Source organism: Stegodyphus dumicola, chromosome 6 (assembly GCF_044657685.1).
Source record: "Stegodyphus dumicola isolate Sdum_Otavi_A_Nest chromosome 6, ASM4465768v1".
NCBI lineage: Eukaryota > Metazoa > Arthropoda > Arachnida > Araneae > Eresidae > Stegodyphus > Stegodyphus dumicola.
In genome coordinates, this window is record NC_140773.1 from 82,489,570 (window position 1) to 82,514,938 (window position 25,369).

At 35.7% G+C, this 25,369-nt stretch overlaps 1 protein-coding gene across 2 annotated transcripts in view; it reads left to right on the top strand.

Moving 5' to 3' along the window:
- Positions 1 to 25,369, top strand: part of LOC118202239 (xaa-Pro aminopeptidase ApepP-like) — a 268,101-nt gene that overhangs the window by 141,453 nt on the left and 101,279 nt on the right. For both annotated transcript variants that reach the window (XM_085818600.1, XM_085818601.1), the window contains exons 8-10: positions 5,055 to 5,136; positions 5,224 to 5,308; positions 19,486 to 19,596. In XM_085818600.1, coding sequence (XP_085674726.1) covers positions 5,055 to 5,136; positions 5,224 to 5,308; positions 19,486 to 19,596 — 278 coding nt within the window. The remainder of the gene's footprint in view (positions 1 to 5,054; positions 5,137 to 5,223; positions 5,309 to 19,485; positions 19,597 to 25,369) is intronic.

The window sequence follows — 25,369 nt, forward strand, 5'->3', positions numbered from 1 at the left end:
CATGTCTGGTCTATATAAGCGTTTATGACTTTACGTCTGTAAATACCTACTGACACCTGCTCGAAATGTCCGTGCATATGTTATCTCCCATAACTCAAACATGATTAACCATAGAATATAAAAATTTTGTGTGTGGGACTGCTATAACATCTAGTTTTGTACCTCCCTTTTTTACTGCAATCGTTTGGCCAAAAACTTTTACAGGAAAAAAATAATAATAATAATCTTTACCGAAAGAAAACAGAAAAGTATCTATCTGTACATAGCAATATTAGTTTAAAATATTCATCTTTTCTTTAAAATATTGGCGATTTCAATAACTTTTAGAGCAATCTTTTCACTTGAGAATCTCTGCAGGTCTTGCATAGATTGAACCAGCTTCATTGTATCCTTCTTAGTTATTTTGCTCCATTCATATAGCATTTCTAAGCATTTCTTTAGAAGTTATGTGGTGCTGACGAATCCTACGCTCCTGTAAATCCCACAAATGCTCAAAGCAATTGAGGTCTGATTACTGGGGTGGCGTATGCAATTGGTGTTTCGTATAATAGATCAACCACAACACATTTTGCACCATATATTTCCGATTGTTATCCTGCTGAAACCAGAAATCCTCACCAACTTCCAGTTGCTTGGCGCTTTGCTTCAAATTTTTTATTAAAATGCTTAAATAAGCATACTGATTCATCACGGACTCTATGAAAACGAGTTTGCCAACTGTATTCACTGCCATACGCCCTCAGATCATGATACCATCTCTGCCATGTTTGACCATTGGCACAAAATTTTCTTTATCAAATGCAGTATTGCTCTTATACCATGCTGACTTCTTTCGCGTGATTACAAATATGCAAAATTTACTCTTGTCTAAGAACAATACTTTTTCTCAAAATATCTTATCCTTATCTACATATTCATTAGAGAAATTCATTTGTTTCTTCCTGTTGACATCCAATATACATATGGCCTTTTGTGCACTACACAGGCATGATGACCGTTCTTCTTCATAATTTCGCAAACGGTATCTTCATGGACATCCTTGCCAAAACAGTTTTAGATGCTTATTTAGGAAGCAGTTACTCTAGAATCCTTTTTCTGAGCCTGCAAAATTGTTAGTTTTTTTTTCATACGGTCAATTTGCTAGGGTGTCCAGAGCATGGCTTTGATAAAATTATACTAATGTTAGTGAAAATTGCAGCACCACGAAGGAATTGTGCAAATTGAATCAAACTTACAGGAAATGTAAAGTGAGGTATAAGATAGGCAAATGATTAGAATTACAAAGCGATTGCGCAGGCATGGAACTGGCTGCTTGGTCGATGTTATAAAGGACTGTATTGTTGCGTTTAAATCTGTTTATCGTTATCTGTTTGCCGTGAATGCTTAATTAGTGGTCAATATGCTTCATCAACAGCGGAGGAGGCCATGCCAACAACTAACGAAGTTTGAATGAGCCTACATCGTCGGTATGCAAGAAGGTGAACTTTCATATCGAGCAATCGCAGCCTGTACGCAACGTAATGCCACAACAGTGATGCGTATTTGGAAGAAATGGACAGAAGGTGAAGCAATGTGAAATCCTGGCAGTGGGGCACACAACAGACACCACACAGGCACAACGGTACGGGACAACAGACACCTGATCCGCATGGGTTTGACGGATCATATAGCGTCGTCTTGTGTGTTAGCGCAACACTGGAGCATGGCAACAGGTGTTGTGTTGCCTAGCTACGCAGTTCTTCCCCATCTGCTGCAGCATGAACTGCGTGCAAGTGTTCCTCTACACAGAATTTCCTTGTAGCTGAATCACTGACGCCTCCGACTTCAGTGGGCATAGCAACACAGTGCATGGAGTGCCCTGTGGCTACAAGTTGTTTTCTCTGATGAAACTCTCTACAGTCTAGAATACAATGATGGAAGAGTATGCATGAGACGTTACGGGGGGGGACATCTGCTCCCATAATATGTTATCCAGTGTCATACTGCACAAATGCCTATTGTCATGTGTGGAGAGCTATTGGATGTAATTGTCAATCCCATCTAGTGCAGATTGCGGGTAACCTCAACAGTCGCTACATAAGGGAAGTTGTGGAGCCAGAGGTCTTTTCCTTTCTTCGATGCATTCCGGGCGCTTTCAGCAGGATATTGCCCGTGCGCCTCTTCCTCAGTCTGCACAAGCCTTCTTTAGGGCACAATAGGTTTCGCTTCTTTCATGGCCTGCTTATTCCACAGCTATGTCCCTCATTGAGAATGTCTGGAATTTCATCAGTCGGCAACTTACTAATACAGCTGGTGGGGCACACATTAATATTGAACTTTGGCGTCAAGTCAAAGCTATATGGAATACCATTCACCGAGATTGCATTCAGAACCTGTATGATTCAGTGCCACAACATGTACAGGCTCTCATCGCTTAGCTTGGCAGACACACAAAGTACTCATTTCTGACATCTTCATTTTGTTTTTATGTATTGTAAATTTAATCGTTTTATTTGTACCATTGTCAGTCATATGTTGAATAAATTTCATTCGTTTTTGACGATTTCTTCATGGTGTTGCATTTTTTTCACAAACATCGTAGAACCAGTGGAATTGAATGATTGTACAACGTATATGACTGAAGAATGAATCCTTAAATTTCCCTTCCGTTTCTAAGTTTCAGGATAATTCTTCTTTCGTCAGCTGTGGTCTCTTTAGTGTTGGAGGCCATAACCAAATTTTTAACAAACAAACTTTAAACTACTCCGAAACAAAATTTATTCAAACAAAAATTTATCATGAACTAAAACAAAACCGTTATTGCAAGTGTAAGCATTCCCTCTTATATGGGGATTTTCCTTTTTGATGTACATGGAAACTTTTTCTGCTACAAAGTGCTGCCACCACTTTTTTTTTTTTTTTTTTTTTCCCTTTGAAAGCACATTTATTTTGACCATTACTTTGTGTGATATCTGTACATACAGGCAGAATCTTTTTTCCTGACTTTTTTTTTTTTTCCAAAAAGGATTTTAAAATGGATCGAGTTGTGTACCTCCCTTTTTACTGCAGCTGACAGTACCAAAACATATATCCCACTTACGTGGCTTGTCTTTACCCAGCCTTTATTTTCACAATCGTTTTAGTCATATATTTCCACTTACAGAAGCATTTTAAATGACAAAAAAATTCATGTTTCATCAATGTCAAATTTTTAAAAAAAAGTTAATTTTGGATAAATAATGAAATCTAACTTTTAATGTTGTATCCCGGTTTGTGTACGTATATTATGTAAAATTTCGATTAACCTAATGACTCTACAAGTGGCGCCCGAACTAAAAGGGTTGTGGATGATGATTCTCCGCACCCAGGATTTAGCGACTAGGTCCCCTAAAACCCTAGTCGCCCTTTAAAAAGGGAAGTATATAAGGTATTTTTCCCACTTTTCTAGCGTCCTTCGTGGTGTAGTGGTTCTGCACGCTGGGTTGGTATTCCAGAGGTCCGTGGTTCGATTCCCGGCGAAGGCGGTTGCTTATTTTTCATCTTGTCTGCTTCTAATTAACCTAATGACTCTACAGGCTGAGCAGTTGTCTATAAGAAAGTCACCTTTTCCTTTTACAGAATAGTTTTTTTTTTTTTTTTTTTTTTTTTTTTTTTTTTTTTTTTTCCTAAGAGTTGTATTTTTTTTTTCCAAATTTATGATATCATTCATGACTTAGGGTAGAGATTTTTCGTCTAAAGGGTCTTTTTGTCACTGAAGGACTATTGTTTTCGTTTTCGATTTTGCGTTGAATCACTGTAAACGGCGAATCACTTTTCAAACTGTTGCCACCAAATGTTAGAGTCCAGCATTATATTTGAAGAAATTAAATAATGAAAAATCTGCATAAATGTATGTATATTTCCCTCATTGTGATAAAACAACGGTACAAGGAGCTATAAAATTTTGAAGCGTAATCCTCCTACGAATATGAACATGTGGAAGACCAAATTTAAAATTTGGAATATGTTTTATTATCGATTTCAGATTTCGTAAAACTTTAACGAATTTAATAACAAATTCAAAGCTTTAAAAGCGAGCAATGGCAACACTCTACGGGGGGAAAAGAGACCTTTTTATCTGCAGCGCGCGGAACTGTGTATCAGAAATCCTAACGATATGCTCGTTTTAAAATTATTTTGAGACATTGCTCTTGAACTGAATTTTATGGTTTAAGTGCAAAGAACGGGATATTTTATAAATAAAGGTAACACACAAAACGTTAAAAAAAATACCCCTTTGTACGTAATTTAAACTCTGAAACCTTTCAAATTCCCCTCCCCCCCTTTTTTTTTTTCAGGGGTGGCAGAGAAATTTCCAGATTGAAAGAGAAACTTTGAGGCAGTTGATTGGTTTAAAGGCCAAATTAAATCCATCTGAAAAACTTACATTATTAAAAATTATTGTATTGAAATGGAAATGAATCACTATAATTGTTATTATACATTACCTATTTATAAAGTAATGTGTCAATTAAAATAGCAAACAATAAGGCAATCTGAATGCAGTATTCTTTCTTTCATTTTGATAAGAAATTGACATAATAAAATATCTCTTAATGTTTGTTGATTTACTGTGTATAATTAGTGGTTACTTGTCATATGCGTAGGTCTTTCAGCAACTGAGTAGTAAAGTTGCTGAACCTTGGTATTTTGATCTGGGTTCGATTCTAGGCGAACGGGCTGGTAGCATGGGCGTTTTCATGATTTTTCCCATGTTAATATGGATACGAGCCAGTTATCTTTAAAAAGTCCTCCATGAAGGTATCTGTTCTCTCAGGCAGATAGCCCTTGAAGGCTTTGTCATACTCAACAAATCTTCTACATTTATTTGTAATATGTATATACGTATATGCTTGTCTATAATGTAATTCATATGTTTGTATGTAATATAATTCATATGTTTATTTATAATAAAATATGATAACTGTTCATATACTTATTTGAATAAGCCATTTGAAAAAAATAAAGAATGGTTTATAACTAAACAGTGACCGTGAGAAAGATACATCACTCTTTTTTTTTTTTTTTTTTTCCAGGGTTATTTAATTTGAGAGGAAGTGATGTTGTTTACACTCCAGTATTTAAGGCATATGCATTTGTGTCAAAAAAACAAATAAGGTATGTAATCTTTTTTCCCCCTTATGAGTTGAGTTTTTGGGCTAATTTTAATTTAAATTAGTCAAAGAAATTTTTATTTATTTTCAGATTATATGTTAAACCTCTTAAGATGACTCCTGAAGTTGAAAAGCACTTGTGTCCACAAGTTAATAATGAAACTGAATGTGTTCAGGTTTAAAACAATTCTTATATTCACATTCTATTGTTTAAAAACTGGATAATTATAATTTCAATTTCAACTGCAGATATTTTTGTTAAATTATCAGAATAACTCTTATTATTTGTTAGTTAGGAAATATGCATATTTTTAATTATATGTAAAACTATTATTCTGTATAATATTGTTGCGTGCGTACGGGTTCGTAACATATTGAATGCACAAGTCCGATAAAAGGTTAATAGAATTTATTCTTATCAAAAGAAATATAACAGAACGCTGGATTTTTCCTCAGACATATTTGTACAATATCACGTAATATAATCAGTAGCTATACTTTAAACTACTAAAATGTTAACTAGAACGCGGTCCACAGCGCAGAGAAAGCTAATCCAATCAACAATAATTAACGGCTGATAACTAAACAACTATGCAATATTTTCCCTTATTTAAAAGGGCAAAATTCCCGTTCACCTTTCTTTTCATTTTTTAAACACACACATTTTCAAAATAAAGCAAACCCCTCTGATGCAAATAGGCCAAGTTGCACTGCTATCAAAGAATGTCTAAATAAGAATATGCATCAGATCAAAAATGCAAAGATTTAAAAAATGCTATAGAAAAATTCCATGCTGTGAAATACTGAATATTGCTATGTAGGGGGGGGTCTTCTGTGTTAATTTTCAGGGACAAATAGCTGCTTTATCTTAATACGCATGATGGTCATACATGTGTGAGTGAAAAGACACGCATCTAGCTCAGTGCGATGCGATAACACTTTGCCACGTGTTATGATATAAGGTGTCATATCATATCGCTGTCACACTGTAGCTGCTGTACAGAGTCTGGATGTCTTGCCTTGATTGCATAGATCATCTGTTATTGAACATGTAAAAGAGCACCTTAGGAGACATAGATGGTCTTCTGCAACCATTAAGAGATGCTGTTACCTTATGCCAGCACAATAACTTTACTTCAAGACTTGATCCACGCACTGTTAAACACTATTGTGATTTTAGGTGACCAGTTGTTTAACATGCATGGGAAGTATACAGGGAATTAATGATAACACCTAAGATGCTATATAGCGAGTGCTATGTTTTGCATGTCCATGTAAATAAAATAACTTTTAGTGTAATTAATTATATGTAAATACGCATGGGATAATGTGAGCCATAAGTACGGAAAAGGAGCATTTTTGTAATTTTCTTGTATAAAAATGAAATTATTTTATTCTATTTACAAGTGTAATTAATTTATTTAGAAAATAATTAAACAGAGAATTCAAAAAGTCTACTGACAAAGTAATGTTATCATCAGCACAAAGATTTATCTGCAAAGTCACGATACCTATCGCAAAGTATCTACATATATAAAGAAAATATCCCTTTCCTTTTCCCTACCTTAGTTAACATCTGAGCTAGTAACCTAAACACTCTTCCCACTGTTTGGCGCCTGTCGTCCAAGTTGGCGAATGCGATTTTAGGAACCTCGGCAAGTGCCGGTTATTTGAGTATCCCCATAATCTAAAATACTAAGATGAAAAATGTACTTAGATTTATTTAATCACAACAATAACTAACCGTTTATAATATGTTCTATGTGTATGGTTTACCCAAAGAACTTCTAAGGAAATACCGCTCTCCCGCCAACCCGATTTACAACATATCTCTCTTTTAAAAATTTCTTACGATTTTTATGTAGCTTGGCTTAATACTTCGTTATTTGCATCAAAAGAGTGATTTTGAGCGTATGAAAACACTTCGTTTTTCTCCAGATTACATATAAAAGAAAACCAAAATCATTTCATCAGTGAAAAATTACAGCACGTTTCTGTTGTGTGAGTGAGAGCACATATGTCCGAAAGCGTTATATTCCAGTTCTCCAATGAACATCGAGTGCCACTGCGTGTCATCTGGCATATATTATCCAGTAAACACAAAGCAAGATCGAGATTGTTATTTCGTTTATCTTGTCGCTGAGCGATGTGAGTGCGCGTGCTTTCAAGAAATAGTGTAAGAAATTATGATCTTTTATTTTAGTGTGTCTGCAAAAAAGGTAAAACGCTCATATACTTTTCAAAAATCGTACACACATGACTTCTATTATTTCCTCAAAGAAATAAAAGACATTTGTGGTGTGTCCCGTTTGTCATTGCATTTTTCGATTCCGTACAGTGGAAGGGCCGATGTTCTCAAACATGCACATACACAAAAATACAAGGACAAGGTACAAGGTAGAAAAATGTTTACCGTTAGTGATATCGCTAAGAAATACTCAAGTGCAAGGACTAAAACAGCTGCAGTTGTTAAAGAAATGGGTATGAAAATTAAATCTTCAGTTAACTGATTGCATTAAAGCAGTTCCATTTTGCATATCTACGAATGGAAGCAATAGTTGCGGCGTGCACAGTGCGACAATAAATATCTGTAGAGGCTTCGCTAGGTTTTACTGTATGATATATTACACACATAGAGATGGCTGATTTTAAAAAAATAAACATTTAATTACAACAATTACCACATTAAATTAACATTGAAGATATTTGCATTGGAGGATAAATCCGAGCGTGTTTCTAGCTCGTCCCGAAAATCTCCGTTACAGTTACAGCTAGAGATTCAGGCATGCGGTTGGCGAGTAACAAAAACCAGTTCCTTCAGTATCGCCCTCCAGTGTCAACGAAATTAGAGGTACCGAGGGTTAAATCGGACCCTACGTCCAGAACGTGTATGCTGAGAAACACTTTGCTTCTGGAATCCAGGTACAGGTGATGATGCAGTGGCGACTAGAGGTGTAGACATATGGGGTGAAGGTGTAGGTGCCTTTGAAGGGGCTGTGATTGAAGTATTAGTCTTGACAGTTTCCTGTAGAAAAGCAAAGGTTTAAGACTATCAATGCTTACCACTGTCTCTTTGTTACCGAAAAGTATCCGATAGTTCTTGTGCGACGTAGAACCAAATGTGAGCCTCTATAAGTAGGCTCCAAAGACTTATGATGCATCACATCCGAAGAGTTTGTGAGCTCTTTGATACTAAACACAGGTCTTGAAGAATGTACATTTGTGGGTGGTAGGATATAATGCAGCCATAGTTTCGCGGAATTGTCTGAAAAACACATGAGGCTCGAGATTAATTGATTTTTTGTAGGATTTATAAAATCTTCAGGTAAATCTAAATTAATACCGTAGACCATTTCATCACTGGAAGGTCCTCTTTAAAAGCCGTTCTTAATCTTAGCAACACTCTGGGAAGCATATCAACCCAGTGAACAAAAGTATGGCGTCTAATGCCCTGTTTAAGAGAGTGGTGAAACCTCTGGACAAGTCCATTGAAATTCGGATGGTACTGTGATGTGTGGCTCTTTTTAGCTCCTAAGAATTTCATTAATGCATTAAATAATTGAGACTCTAACTCATGTCCCTGGCCCATGGTAATGCACTCGAGTGCTCCAAACCATGAGGTCCACGCGGAAAAAAATGTTTTGGGCACTGTGTCAGCTGATATATCCACGATAGGGATAGCCTCTGGCCAAAGTGTATACCTGTCGATACAAGAGGTATGTATAACCTTGTGATGGAAGTAAGGGTCCAACCAAATCGATATGGATGTGGCTATAAAGCGAGCAGATAGTAGCTCAAAGTGTTGCAATGGAGTTCGAGTGTGTCTATGGATTTTTTACCTTTGACAGTCTGCATATGCTCTATCCCATACAGCGATGTCCTTTTGCATCCCAGGCCACACAAAACACTGTTGGATTAACATGCTGGAAACTCTGATGCCAGGATGGAATAAATTGTGAAGGCTGCTAAAAATACCATGTCGAAATTTCAGTGGAATGTATAGCCGCACCACATTGTCCCGTGCATCGCAGTGCAGTTAAAGATTTGGTTCCAGTTGCATAGGTAATAAATTAAATCCATGTGAAGCTTTGTCAGACGAAAGGTTTTGTAATTATGGAATCTTGTTTCTGACACTCTGCAATGGCGGAGAAATGTGTTATTGAAGGCAATTGAACCTCTTTAATTCTGAACAGATCATCAGCGACCTATTTTGAGAGACTTCAACATGCCTAATATCAGTTGCAAACTGCGCTATGTAATCGAGGAGACGCATTTGTCTGGGAGAGGCCCTGTCAGGCTTTTGTTGGAAGGTGAAAATCATAGGCTTGTGATCGGTATAGATAGAAAATACTCGACCTTCAACCATATGACGAAAATGTTTAACTGCCACTAAGAAGTTCGCGATCGTATGTTCTACATTTTGATTGTGCTGCAAAAAAAGTTTTTGAGAAAAACGCCATCTTCCATGCTGCGTCTATAGGCTGCTGCAAAACCGCACCCATGGCCAAATTAGACGCTTCAACCATTAATGCTAACGCATGCTTAGAAGGTTAGCTAAGAACTGTTGCCGACGGTAGATCCTCCTTACGTTGTACAAAGGCCGTGAGAGATTCGGCCGACCAAATAACTGGCCGCGTGTCTTTCTTTTTGCTGCCTATTAAATACGTATACAAAGAAACCTGCTTTGCAGCGATATGAGGAAGCGATGATAAAAGTTCAACATGGCGCAACTCTTGGACAGTTTTGGGTTCTGGGAAATTTTGAATTGCAGTAACTCTATCACTAAGCAGGCGAACACCCTCCGAGAAAACCTCATGACCAAAGAATGACACTTTGATTTTCCGAAAACACACTTTGATGGATCGACAACTACACCATAGGACTGAAATCGGTCAAGGACAAAACGAAGGCGTTTAATGTACTCATTTTTTGTTGAAGCTACAAAAATGTCATCGAAATATGGCACACAAAAATCGAAGTCATGATGGACTTAATTTATGAAATGCTGAAATGTTTGTGCGGCATTACACAACCCAAAAGTCATAACAGGAAATTCGAATAATCCAAAAGGAGTTATGATAGCAGTTTTTGGTATATCAGGTGGATTGACCTGGATCTGATGATAAGCACGAGTTAAATCTAACGTAGAAAAACACTTTTGCCTGCCAAGATTTGCATGCTGTCATGAATATGAGGAACCGGATATCTGTTAGGCAAAGTAACTTGTAAGACGTTGGTAGTCCCCACAAGGATGCCAGTCGCCGTTTTTCTTGGTAACCATGTGCAGTGGACTGGCCCATGAACTTATTGATGGCCGAAAAATTCTCTATTCAAAGCATATATTTAAATTCTTCTTTTGCGGCCCTTAATTTCTCAGGAGGTAACCGCCTTGCTTTGGCAATGATTGGTGGTCTAGTGGTCTCTATGTGGTGCACAATACCGTGGTCAGAATTTGGTTTTCCGGTTACCGAGCGGATGACGTTAGGATACTGCTCAAATAGTTTGTGGGAAAGAGAATTACCGGAAGTTAATTTAATTCCAAAATTAGTGGCATTTCCGATACCACCTATAGCAGACAATTGTGTGATTGAGTCGAGTTTTTAACCTTTTAACTGTCCTGCCCGAGATTGCTGGTGTTCGAAAATGTCACGCCCGAGTATTTCTCGGGGTAATTTTTTTTTTTTTTGAGTGCATCGTATTGTCATACCCGAATATATATCGGGAGATGTTTATTTCGGCTACATTTGGTTTTTCCAATAAAAAAATTTGACAATTTGTGTACCCAAATCATCAAAATAACTTGACAGTTAAAGGGTTAATGTCGACCAAAAGCGAAATTTTTTTCAGAAAGTCAGCACCAATTATTGGGTGCGAAACGGCAGCTATGACAAATGGCCACTAAAATTTGCGACGCAAACCTAAGTCTAAAGACATTAATATCTTTCTGAATGTTGCGATTTTTGATCCATTAGCTGTAAATAAGTTAGTTTTCCTGGCGGACGTTTTGATTCGGTAAGAGAGAGAGGTACGACCTAAATGTCCGCACCTGTATCAACATGAAAGCTCCTGCCTAACAATTTATGAGTTACAAATAATCGACTAATGCACTGGCCGCTGCCACTCGTGGGTTAGAGTGAGGGCCCACTCAGTTTAAAGAGGTCTGTTGGAATGTGCATGGAGGTTTACACTTACGCGCTTTATCACCAAATCCCGAGTGATAGAAACAAATTTCTTTTGCTCACTGGAATGCATACGTTGGTAGTTCCTATTATGTTGGCTCCGTGACTTTGATCTGCCGCACGGTTTATACTGGGATCGTGTCTGTAAAGCTACTTACTACCTGCAGTGATAAATCCTGGATTTGTTGCTAGAGCGATGAAATATCTGAACTTGATTAATTGCTTGTGACTGGGTAAAGTCATGAATTTTGTCTGCCATCTGGGCCAACTGGAGTAGATTCTCGTTACTAGTGGCAAGAACAGCCTGGATATTTCTCGGGAGACGGTTGAGCCACAATGATTGTAAAACATTTGATTTAAAATTGTCACCTGCAAGTTCCTGCATTTTTTTATATGCGATTTGCAACTTGGCGCATTTAATTACAATCCTGCAACAGCTGCTTTAGTTTGCTCGGTAAAATCCTAGTATACGGTGCAGCCTTGGCGCGATTTTGAAAATTATCGCCAACACCAAAAATGACCCAAAGAACGTCTATGTATGTACTATACATTATATACATAGTATATAATATGTATAACTATATATATTCTTTGAATGACCCGTTTACTACTCATCGTATATGTCCCGTTTTTACTGCTCATCATAAAAGTCGCCAAATCCCGTGTGCACCGGATACTAGGATTAAACCGTTTGCTCTTTTCAGACTCCTCATATACTAATATTAATTTATTTTCCAATTCCTTATAATTGTTATCTGAAGGTGGATTCAGAACTACCTCGCGGACTGACTGTAGAATTTCGGTGTGGAGGACAGAAATTGCGGTATAAAATTTCGTGTCATCACGTGTTATACCTCCAAGCTCGAATTGGACGTCTAATTGGGGGGGACGAAGCTTGGGATCATTACGGAAAAAATGTGGCAGGTGTTACAGCAACGCGAGCCATTTGCTTGTCATCAGCGGTTGGGGGGGTAGCTAGTAGCTATTTTAGTAATGCATATGAATAGAGACAGATGAAATTAAAATTATGCAGTTCAGGAATGCAGTTGCAATGCGCGTGAAGCATTAAATACATATGAGAAACACTAAATAATTGATGTTAGGACTTGAGTTCAAATTATCTACAGCATGAGAGATATATAAGAGAAATAAAATTCACTCACTTGACGAATGCATACATATACTATTCATTTTATGGAAATAACTGGTACAAAAATATCCCAAAACACCTTGATGCACAAAAATTATCCACACGCTCGTTGTTGGAACCTGATCATCGACGAATCCGTTAAAGTAATCCAATACGCACAATAATACAAAAATATTCATTAAAAGGCATTTCACACATTATCACCAAACACTATAATGGAAGAAATTGCTTGGATTCATTCCGATTAAAAGCACGTGCACAGGTGACCATTTGTCACGGCGTTTTGAGTGCGACAATAAATATCTATAGAAGCTTGGCTAGGTTTTACTGTATGGATAGATTACACACATAGAGTTGGTTGATTTAAAATAATAAACAATTAATTACGACAATTACTACATAAATTTAAATAAATAAAATTAAATAAATTGAATTAAATTAACATTGAAGGTATTTGCATCGGAGGATACAAATCCGACAGAGCGTGAGGTGTTTTTAGCGCGTCTCAAAAATCTCCGTTGCAGTTACAGCTAGAGATTCGGACACGCGGTTAGCGAGTAACAACAACAAGTTCCTTTAGTATCTCCACACAATAATACTGACTCACAACTTTATCCAATTGTTTCTTTTTTAATCCACTGTCTTCAGAAACTGAGTGTAGGTTACTTTCTGACCCCACTTTAGAAGGAAATTTGTTAGGCTTTAATGTAGGCCAGCTAATTATTAAACCTTTAAAGGAAAATGCAATTCCTCAAGATAATTGCTTAGCACTCGGTGCTGATATTGCACCAGTAATGGTAGGCTTGAAGACAGGCATTGCAGGCATCTTAAAAAAGGAAAATGCAGCATTGCAAATTATGAGGTGACTTGTCACCTCTTAAATTTAGCAGCTGAAAAGGGGCAGCTTCTTTACAGATAAATATGAATGAACACTGTAATGGCTTGACGGATGAATAACGCACCATTAAAAAAAACGAAACAAACATTTATTAAAAATTAACTTTCGAAGAATAATAGTAAACTCGGAGAAGTATCTCGCTCCTACAACATAACGAAATCTACACCTTCCTCCTCTGAGGCTAACATGCAACTGTCGTCTGTCTCACTTGCTGGGCTCTGGCAGGCAGCTGATTGGCTCACCGCAGCCAGATACATGACACCCCCCCGGTAAGATTGTGCTACTCCAAAGCGAAGCAGAATCTGAAAACTGAACCAGCAAATGAGTTCACAAACTTAAATTGTATACTCCAGAAACCAATGTTAATAATTAATACTCTTATTAATATTTAAATTCTCTCACATTGAAATAAACAATTAAGCACTTAAATGACATATATAAACACTTTTACAAATGTAATACCAATACTTGCCTAGTATCTCAATATATATATATATATATATATATATATATATATATTTTCTTAACCAAATTAATTCAAAATATATGAACATGTATATATGACGTAATAACATACTTTAAAATAAGTGCAATAAACGTTCATCTCACAACAGATGAACAAATGGCTTGATACCGGAGTTCTGTAATAAAACATATATGCAATGCTATTTCAAAATACAATATTATAATGCAACATTAAATGAAAACCACTAATTTTTTTTTTTTTTTTTTCAAAACAGATGGAAAGTAGCTCTCGTACAATTCCGGAACAAAAGAAAAATAACTAATGCAAAGTTTTAAACATATTAGTTCATACTTAGTTCACACCTACTTCATTCACCAACTAGTCTTGAAAGACCATCTGCATTTTTTAATTGTGCACCAGGGCAATGAGAAATATGAATATTATAACGCTGAAGTGCCATTGCCCATCTCTGTAATTTGGCTGAATGCGGTGCCGACTTATGCAAATATAATAATGGATTATGGTCTGTGATCAGCTCGATATTCGATCCAAACACCCAACACTCGAACTTTTTTAATGACCACACAACGGCATAAGCCTCGCTTTCAATAGTTGACCAGTTCTGCTGAGTCTTCGAATGTTTTTGCAGAGGCGTAGCTAGGGTTTTCAGCGCCCGGGGACAACTGGAGATTTTGCGCCCCTTTCTGTTTGCCACGAATGGAAAACACTTTATTCTAAAATTTCGTAGAATCAATTTGGCGCCCCCTGGATGCTGCGCCCGGGGACAGATGTCCCCCCTTGCCCCACCCTAGCTACGCCACTGTGTTTTTGACTGGAAAAGCTGGTAGGATGCAAACTGCCTTTGCTGTCTCGTTGTGACAAGCAAGCACCAACACCATATGAACTAGCATCACACTGTATGGTGTAAGGTTTTTCTGGTTCTGGAGTGTGCAATTTTGGTGCTTCATACAGTCGACGTTTCAGATCTTGAAATGGTGATTCCTCAACAGCAGTCCATGGAATTATCTCAGGAATTTTCTTTTTCGTAAGCTCCATCAACGGGCGAGCTATTTCTGCATAATTCTTTATGTAATCACGATAATAGTTGAATAAGCCTAATGCACTCTTTGGAGCAGTCTTCGTTTTAGGACTTCTTATAATTTCGATGGCTTGTAATACTTTATCTCCGAACGTGCAAAAACACATTTCTTTACGTTCACCGTAAATCTGAGATCACTTAATGTAGTTAGTACAGCATCTAAATGTTTGAGATGCGAATTCCAATCTGGTGAAAAGATAGCAATATCATCAATATAGGCTTTGAGAAAATCACTATGGTTTCTTAAGGCATTATTCATCACTCGCTGAAAAGTAGAAGCTGCATTTTTTAATCCAAAAGGCATCACCTTCCAACGGTACTGGGAACGATGTGTCTTGAATGATGTTAAATCACAACTTTCTTCTTCTAAAGGTATTTCCCAATAACCTTTCAAAACATCTAAACAAGTGAAAATATTCGCGTGTCCAATTTTATTGATTAGATCAGTCACATTCTCCATTGGAAAATCAACATGCTTGGTTACTTGATTCAACAATCTGAAATCAATACATAAACGCATACTTCCGTCTTTCTTGGCAACACATACGACTGGGTATGCTATTTCAGCTTCACTTGGCTCAATAAGACCCAAGCTCTCTAATTCCCTGATCTGTTTATCTACTTCAGGTTTCAAAGATTCTGGGATCTTATAGATATATGGTTTTTTTTCTTTCAGCTCTAGGTAACAACCGAATTCTATGTTCACCAACGCTGGCTATTTGGATCTCACCAGAAAATAACGCGATGTGCTTGAGTAAAAGCTCGTTTGTTTGAATTCATTTTGTTTGCTACCATCTAAATGACTAATATCCACCTCGAAGTCCCTTCTAGTTGCTGCGCAATCTCCTTTATTTGGAGTTGCATGAATTTCCCCAGACTCAGAATCATCTTCAAATATCACTCCCACATTTTGTGCTCGAACATAAAATTTTCTTATTTCGTTTACATGAACATGCCGCACACTTCCATCGAGTAATTTAACTTTATAAGAATGAGGATTTACTCTTTCAACAATTTCACCTGGACCTGTCCACCTAGCATATAGCTTGTTGCTAGAGTCTGGTATAAGTAAATATACTAGATCACCATTTTTAAATTCTTTCAAACTTTTGCGACGGTTAAAATAATATGCATAAGCTTCTTATTTTTCCGCGGCAGATAAAGAAGCGAGCTCAGATGCTTTATCTAAATTTATCTTTAATTCTTGTAGATAATCAACTGCTGAATTACTCAGATTAAGTGGTAATGGCATTTCACCGGACCATGATGATTTTAACATAGCTAAGGGACCTCTAGCTTCACGACCGTACATAAGCATAAATGGAGATACACCGGTAGTACAATTTGGAACTTCACGATACGCAAAAAAAGGTATGTGCTTGACCCAATTAACAGGATCTGTGCGAATTACATGATATAACATTTGTTTAAATACCCGATTCCATTTTTCCACTGAGCCGTTTGATGCTGGGTAACCAGGCGTCGAAAAACGAGGATGAGTTCCTAACCTATTTTCGAATTCTTGAGTTAATTGTGATGTAAAATTAGTGCCTTGATCGCTACAAATTATTTCTGGAATACCGGTTCTCATAAAAATATCTAAAAGATCATCACAAGTAGCTTTAGCGGAAAGACTTTTTAAAGGTATGACTTCTGGCCATTTTGAATAATTATCTATCAAACATAAACAATATTTATGTTTCCTTCCTGAAGGCGGTGAAATTTCACCAATAATATCTATATTTTCTGTATGAAAGGGATATGGCGCGCGAAAAATAGGAGTAATCGGAATTTTATCCGATTGTCGTTCCGGACTTTTTAATTGACATCTTTCGCATGTTCTACAATAATTTTCTATATGTTCGGCCAATAAAATGAAAACTTAATTCTTTCTTTAGTTTTCCTCATACCTAAATGATTTCCGAATATGGAATCATGAGCTAATTGAAGGACTTTAATTTCGATAATTCTCGGGCAAAACTAACTGTTGTATGTTTTCCCCACAAATTTTTTCTTTATGAAACAGTAATTCGTTCTGTAAAGAGAAATTATTCTTCCCTAATTCTGCGTCCTTAAAAGAATTTATTAATGTTTGACAGTTTCTCTGATCGACCTTAAATTTATTCGATTCCGAACAACTGCTTAGTCTTTCATCATCCTAATTCGCAACTGAGCTATAAAAAAGATTTACATTTGACAGTTCCAACGGCGCCAACCTTTGGGTGTTTTTGTTTATGAGTTTCCGGTTTCGTCTCGGGGAAGACTATTGATTCATTCTCGTCTTCAAATATGCGATCCTATAACATCTGGTGTAATTAAACATTGAACATTGAGCTTATCTGTCAACGCGAAAAGAGCTTCTACGCACGAATATAGACAACTGTTTGTTTTTTTGTAATAAATGGGAATAGTTGCTAACGTTGCCTCTATGACGTCCCCAAATGCAGAACTTAAAATGATTTTACCCTTACTTTCTATTTTTAAATCAGGAATTAATGTAGTGTTCAAAATTGGTATTTCCGTACCTGAATCTCTTATAGCTTCTACTTGCTTCCCTGCAATGTAAATAGTAATTTTTTCCAAGGAATAAAAATTAAGTTTTCCGTCGGAACACTCGCGTTTTTGTAAATGTTTAGAATTTACATTTGTAACAATCGCATTGTCCTTCGGTTTACTTGAAGTGTTAACTTTCGGTTTGACCGGAAAATTATCGTTCTGTTTATTGGACCTCTCAAATTTATTTCGCCTGTTCGGGCAATCCTTAGTCAAATGTAAACTGCTACTACACACGTAACATTTTCGCGGGTTAAACGAATGTTTCTGTTCATTTACCACTGAATCTTTTCTTAGCGCTGGTGGAATATATTTAGAGTTTTTGTTGCATGAATCACTAAAATTAGCGTTTTTCACCTCTTTATGTCATCAAAAGATTTACCTTGTGAACACAGTTTTTTACAAGTTATTTGGGGGTATTGATTTGTTTGTTTGTATTGCAATTTCATGCACAAAACCTTCCAAGGTATCTGCAACAAACCAATGGTTGAAGCGAAACAGTTAAAGTTGTAACAATATCCAGAATTTCAGTAATCCAAGAAGTAATGGGTAATCAGTAACAAAATGGTAAGATAATCTAGAAGGCAACATGTAAAATAGAAAGTAAGCAAAAATGAAGCGATCTTCACTGCAATCACCAAAGACCATGTCACTAATCTGAGAAATAAGACCATAACATTGACAGAACTGTGGAAAATATATACCACCAGCCTTTATTGAGAATTTTATGTTTGATCAACACCTTGATACCTGTGAATTGGACCTGAAGGATGAAAATTTTGAAACCTTTGCAAATATATATTTATTGTTATTGCCCTAGTTATTCATCATTACATGCAGTAAGATGAATTCTTCTGATATTGCAATGCTTTTGTTTTTATTTTTTTAAAAATTATCCTTAATTTCCGAATATCATTATTATCTTCCTTAAAAAATTTAAATAAATTTAAATAAAAATTTAAATAAATTTTTTATTAAATAAATAAATTTTTCATATTGCAGTGCTGACATGCTGCTGTAAGTACGGTATTGTATTTTTTCATGTTAGTTGAACTTAAAAGAAAATTTTTAACATTTATTGATATGCACTTAAGACAAAAATCAAAAAGAATTATTTTCTTACACTTAATAAGTAAAAAGTAAAATTAATAAAATATTATCATTTTCAAGTAAACTATTCTGTTTTGCACAGGCACTACACTATAATTCAATAAACTCAGGAACAATGGACTGTATTATATCTCACTTTAATTCTCATTAATTTACATAGTTCATGGCCACTCGAAGCCACGAATTCTCTCACACGCTCTTAGCTCACAATCTCATGTCACAAACTCCAAGAGCTCAAGGCGCATGCGCCGACGCTAGTAATGAAATGCGCGCGCAGGCGCAACATATTCTCTCAATCTAATTTGTCAGTTTTTTTTTTTTTTTTTTTAAGTAATTGAAACAAAAATGCAATCTTGTGTTAAAGGTAAGTTAAAAGTGGCTTTTTATATTACTATTTCTTATTAAAAGTGTGCATATGCAAGGAGAATGCAATTTAGGCAATTTATGTGAAAAATATTATGTTAGTATATATCGTAGTTTTAGAAGTTCAAAAGATAATTGTTATTTGTTAAGCTATTTATGCATTTTGTTTCTTTGCCATAAAAGAAGCATATGTTTTTAACTTGGCCTAGATTTAACTAGATTTAATGTAATTTTCCTGTAGGCTGATTTGATAAATCAGAGTTAACAGAAAGATAAAATCTCTTTCTCTCTCTCTCTCTCTCTATATATATATATATATATTTGCATAATTTTCAATATGCGTATTTAAATTAAATATTTCTAATTTTCATTGCACAATATTTTTTCATGCCTAAAGACAAAGAAGTTTGTCTCTTTCAAAGTGCATTAATTTTATAAAATCATCATCCATCAAATTTTGATTTCAGTATAAATTTGAGTTTCAAATTGCTGCACACTTCTTTTTGTAATTTCTAGTGTTTTTGTTTCATTTTAGGTAAAAGATTACAACAAAGCATTTGAAGATATGGCAAAATTAATAACTGAATACAAAAGGATCTTAATACCATCATCTTCAAGTTATGCTGTTGTAAACTTAGTGCCAAAGGTTATTTGTGACTTTTGTTTTAAGAGTTTAATGCATATTAATTTTCTTATTTCCTGTTGCAGATGAATGATAGTGAGATTTTTATAAACTGATAATACCTATTTATAAATATGTTTCTGTTCCTCTCGTCCAGCGTTTCTGACATCCTATGAGACAGTAATTCATTTATTTTAAATATTTTAAAATCAATAGATTAAAAATATTTAAAGAGTATCAGCTTTTATTTTTACATATAATTTTATCAAACGAGATCACAAATCCTAACTTAAATCCTAACTCAGATTAAATAATCAACACTCAACGTATGCTGGATAGCAATATGGCCGGATGCTTCTAAAGATGAGAATGATAGATTACCATTAGAGCATGAATATTCTCAGATCACTAAATTGGTCCAAACTATAAAAGGAGAAGGTTTTGAGGATTTAGCTCAGATATTGAAGAAATGATGGCTGATGAAGAACTAAATGAGAATTAATTATTTAACATGATTCATGAAACAAATAAACATTATGAAGACAATGATTCTGATAAAGAGTAATCTGAACCAGTTGCGTTCACCGCAAGAGTCATCAACGTAGGACTTGACTTGGGAAGAAAATTAGGTAATCATTTTTGCAATATGACACGAATACTGAAGGAGCTGTCCGATTCCAACGGGACCTTAGTAAGTGCTTAAATTAATATGTGGAAGTTTAGAAAGATTTAGGGAAAAACCTAGGCAATTGTTAATTACGGATTTCACTACAAAGTCTTGTCGATCTGAGATCTTCCCTAATTCGTCAATCAATGAATCAGAATCTTATCAAGAACGCTTAAGTGATGAACGTGAACATCATACCAATCAAGAAAAGACTAATCGTTCATGAAAGTGATGACAGTGACTAAACTTAACAATAATTTTTTTGAATGATCTGATATTTTCCTAATGTAAAATAAATTAAATATGTACTTCTATTACCTACATATTCCATATTTCCCGGCGTATAAGACGCACCTCCTTTTTACTTCCGTGTACGAAATAAAAAGGATGTATTGTAATCGCGAAAAGTTTCAAGCATCATATTTCAACGCAAATATCCATTTTCACCGCTATCGAATGCAATTTAACGATGTTTTTGCTTGATATCTGTACGTAAGGACAGAATAAAAGACTCTTTTCCCCCAAAAAAATTGTAAAACTGATTTAAAATGAATTCTGAAGAGAATTTTTCGTGGCGTCTGTACGAACGTATGTACGGATCTCGCATAATTCAAAAACGAGTAGCCTCAGAACGTTGAAATTTTGTATATAGGATTGCTATAACAAGTAGATGTGCACCTCGTATTTTGGTTGCGATCGGACGCACCAAACGTATATAAATATATTTATATATATAGCCACTCTGTTACCCGGCTCGGTGATCTCAGTTTCTTTACTCTTATATGTTTGCAAATTGTACATTTTTTGCTTTAAAAATGATTAAATTACGTTGTTTTTTTCTTCCGGTTAAGGTTTTTATGCCTTAACCGTTAGTAAATCTGTATGGAATATTTTTAGAACTATCAACAATTTAAAAGTTTTAAGTGCCGCTAAGCCTAATAATTTTTTCCATGGCGGCCATTGCTTGTTTACATTTGAAATAGCAGAATAGTGGATTTGTTGCCAATGTAGAGAAAGTAAGCTTCGCAATAACAAAGATAACGCTTTCTTTTATTATTACGAATTAAATCATGCTTAATCCATTCTGGAATTTATTCGAGGAAATACGAAGCATGATGGTATTTCCTCGAAGTTTAAGATTTAATTCATAATTTTCAATACAGACGTCTTAAATTTTTTTTTTTTTTTTTTTTTTTTTTTTTTTTTTGCCTTGTCGCGAAGTGAGAACTGAACTACTTGAATGAGAAATACTGAATACTGTGAAAAAACTTTTTTTTTTTTGTTGTTGTTGTTGTTGTTCTTTGTTTAATTTATTTTATACATCGCTTTAGATTTATTATAGTATTTGAATAGAACATGTGGCAACGATTAGATAATTCTTAAGATGATATAAATTTTGTGCATTCTGAGTTAAAAAATGAACCAAATGTAACGCTGTTAAGTGAGCCTAGCGCCAGAGTGTCGCTATAGTAAACATTTTGAAACATGAATTTTAAAGAGTGCATTTATTCTATTGTGGTTTATGCGATATGAACGAAGTAGATTTAAATCAATCCAATAAGTTTAAATGAAATGCAAGAAAAAATGGTATTCCGTACAAGGAAGTCATGTGGTGCACACATCAGATTTTTTTAATTTTTTTAAACGAACCCAGCTGTGATCGTCGATGACAGCACATACACATTCACTAAACTCTATGTAACTGTTATATTCCCACATTTCGCAAAGAAGCAAGAAAAAATCGCATAAATAGAGGAAATTTTCAGAAATGAATGTGTAATCAAAAACTGAGTATCGACAAGACGCACTCCGTTTTCCAGACCTATTTTCAAAGGAAAAAGTGCCTCTTATACGCCGGCAAGTACAGTGTTTGTTCTTTTATGAAGGAAGTATAACTTTATTTATTCTAAGATGTCGTTCTTTAGTTTTATGTAAATAAATAACTAAATTTTGCACATTTAGTGTGTTTTTCGTTTTACACGGTTTTACATAGCAAAATCCAAGATTTCGATTTACACGGTTTTGTGCGGAACTTATCTTCCGTATAAATCGAGGGCTAGGTGTAATTGGTTTGTTTTTTGGCAATATTCTTGCTGGATTGGATTCTAAATAAATAATGGGTACGGCCCATTCCCACTGAATGGATTACGTTGCAAACAGTAACATAGCATAGCACAGATAGGTGAGATTTGGCAATGCGTAAGGGTTCATTCCTTTTTTTAATTTTTGAATATTCAAAAAGTAATAGTAAATTAATAAATTTGTTACAAAATCCATCTGATATTTTACATGTGGAGATTTAATTTAAAATTCAGTGAATAAATTGTGTTACTAATTATAGAAATTTTATATCTGTTTCTGAATAATATAACATTTAGAAATAAAACTGAATGTGACAGTAGCCTATTTTGTTGTTAATTCTTATGCTGTGAAATGAATTCTGCAGTATAGTACCACAGTGATGAAATGCGCATGTGCAATCTAATCAAAACTTACCTGTTTTGTTTGTGATAATCATTTTGTATTTTTCGTTACTGTTTTTTTTTTTAACATCTGAGCATAAGAAGGTATTAAAGCACAGCAAAAAGTTGCTATCACAAACCAAATATGCTAGTTTTGGTTAGATTGCACATACACATTTAATGAAAGGGGTATTTAGAACAGCTAAGTGCCTGCGTTCTATAGCAGTCTCTGCTATACTTAGTTCTGAAAACTCTTAAGAACTACTTTATTTGTAGTTGATTGGAAAATAAAATTTGTGGTTAAGAAATATTAAAATAATTATGACGAATGATAAAATATTACATATATTATTAGTTAAAATGGATAAAAAACTGAAGAATAGACCCCAAAGACGAAAAGAACAAGCAGAAGGTAGAAAAAAAGCTCCGAAAATTAGACAACTTTGTTATTAAAATATCATACCCAGAGAGAGATTCTTCAGCAGATGTTGTCTGCCACTAAAGTACAATGAATGTGCAGAAGGAACAGATATGTGCTAATCAGCAGATATAGGTAATTATGTACGTAAAAATATTACTGTTAATATGAGAAGTTTTCGAATTAATTGTGATGAAAATGAAGAGAAGCCTGTGGGGAATATCCAAAAGATACTGTCGCATCTTACTTTAATCGAGATTATAGTGACCATTCCATAGCAACATGTATTAATGCAAAGATGGAGATGAAATGCCTGGTTTTACATCTATTATTTTAATTAGGTTAGAAAAATATATTAATCTAGCACATATGTAGAAATACTAAAGCTAAACATCATATGTAAGTCATTCAACGCAATCAGAGAAGAATCATAGGTGGAGTTTCACTGTAGTAGCAAGTACGCTAGTTCAGAATTCAGTCAGCATCATGCGACATGAGTGAAGTCTCTTCGAAGCTTCGCTGGTGACTGCCAGTGAGGGACTATTCTGTTCAGTCACAAATTTTCTCCTACGGGACAAGAAGGGAAAACTTGTAAGACCACCTTTTGGATCTTTCTGTTGTTTAAAAGAGTTCTCTACAGTATCCCCCTCGAGTGCGGAAGGTATGAAGAAAGAAATCACAAATATCTATTAGATATTTCCCGAGCGTGCGATGACGGGTGGAGCAGTGGTAGGAAGTGGAAGGTCGAGCGAAGAAGGAGGATCTGGAGAAGCAGAGGGATCCAAAGAAGCAAGCGAACCACTAATCACTGGGATCGGCGGATTCGAAGCTTTAAGCGATACAGACTTCAGTCGATCGATTCCTAGAACAGGTTTCTTGTCATCTACGAGAACGGTGAGATGTTTGTTGCTACATATTACATGTTTTGAAGGAATCATCATAGAGGCGTGAGCGGAGGTTTTACCACATCCCTTAACGCACAAACACGAGTCTGGTACTCAATGCAGGATGCATGAACGAGGTCTATGTGTTGTGGCATGATTTAGGAGTCAGAGACAACGTTTTCATGACTTCTCAGAAAGTGTGGAGGAAGGAGGATGGTTTGACTGGAACAGTGGATGGTTGAAAGAATTCGGATGGTTTGACTGCAACAGTGGATGATTGAAAGAATTCGAATGGTAGTCGAAACGTCTTGCCATAAACAAATTCGGCGGATGTACCTTGGAGGTGTTGCTTGAAGGAAGAACGTAGACCAAGAAGCACAAGAGGAAATGATGTAGTCCAATAAATATTGTTATGAGACTTTAAAACTGTTTTTAGGTCGCAGTGAAAACATTCCACCAAGCCATTTCCCGAAGGTTGATACAGTGCTTTCAATGAACAGTTTGGGTCTTCACTGAGACACGTCAGCTTTCCATCTGTGGTGTGAGAGTGAGCAATAAGAGCGAAATCGAAGAGTGCATTCGCATCATGATCAATGCGGGAGAGAGTATCTGCCTTGACGTTGCTGAAGTCAGATATATGCCGGATGTCTTTTCTAAACTGAGCTATGTAGTTTAAATGCTTAATTTGCCATGGTGAACAGAATTTAATTTTGATGTGAATACATAAGTTAGCGGTCGATGATCAGTAAGTGTAGTGAAATGTTGACTCTTGAGAATATGGCTGAAATATTTTATCGATGCATTAATGTCGAGTAATAATCTGTCATTCGTGCTGTGTTTTGGTCAGTGGGAGAGATCTTTCGGGAGAAAAATGCTTATAGCTGGTAGTTGTTAGTGTGTCGAATGTTTAAGGCAGCTCAGATGGAGGTGTCAACCATAATTAAAAGCTTTTGACCAGGAGAATGTTAACTGAGAGTTGCAGCATTAGTAAGGTGGTACTTACATTTTTCAAATGCCCTATTAAGTTGGTCATTCCGAGAAGCAGGGCGTTTGTCATTTTTCTTTGAATTTTTTAAGAGATCGTGCAAAGAAGCTTTGGTCTGAGCTGCCTTTGGTAAGAAGCGACAATAGAAGTTTATCGTGGCTAAGAAACGTCTAAGCTCGATTATAATGGTGGGTTTTGAGAAGTCAGCAAATGTTTTTGTTTTTTCGGCCAGAGGTTTTACACCTGAAGCAGTTATAAAGCATCTTAAGAAGGAAACGACTGGTTTTCCGAGTACATACTTGTTGGGGTTTAAAGTCAAACCATGTTTATTTAAACGATCAAACGACGGAAATGATTGACATGTTCTTCGTCATTAGCTGA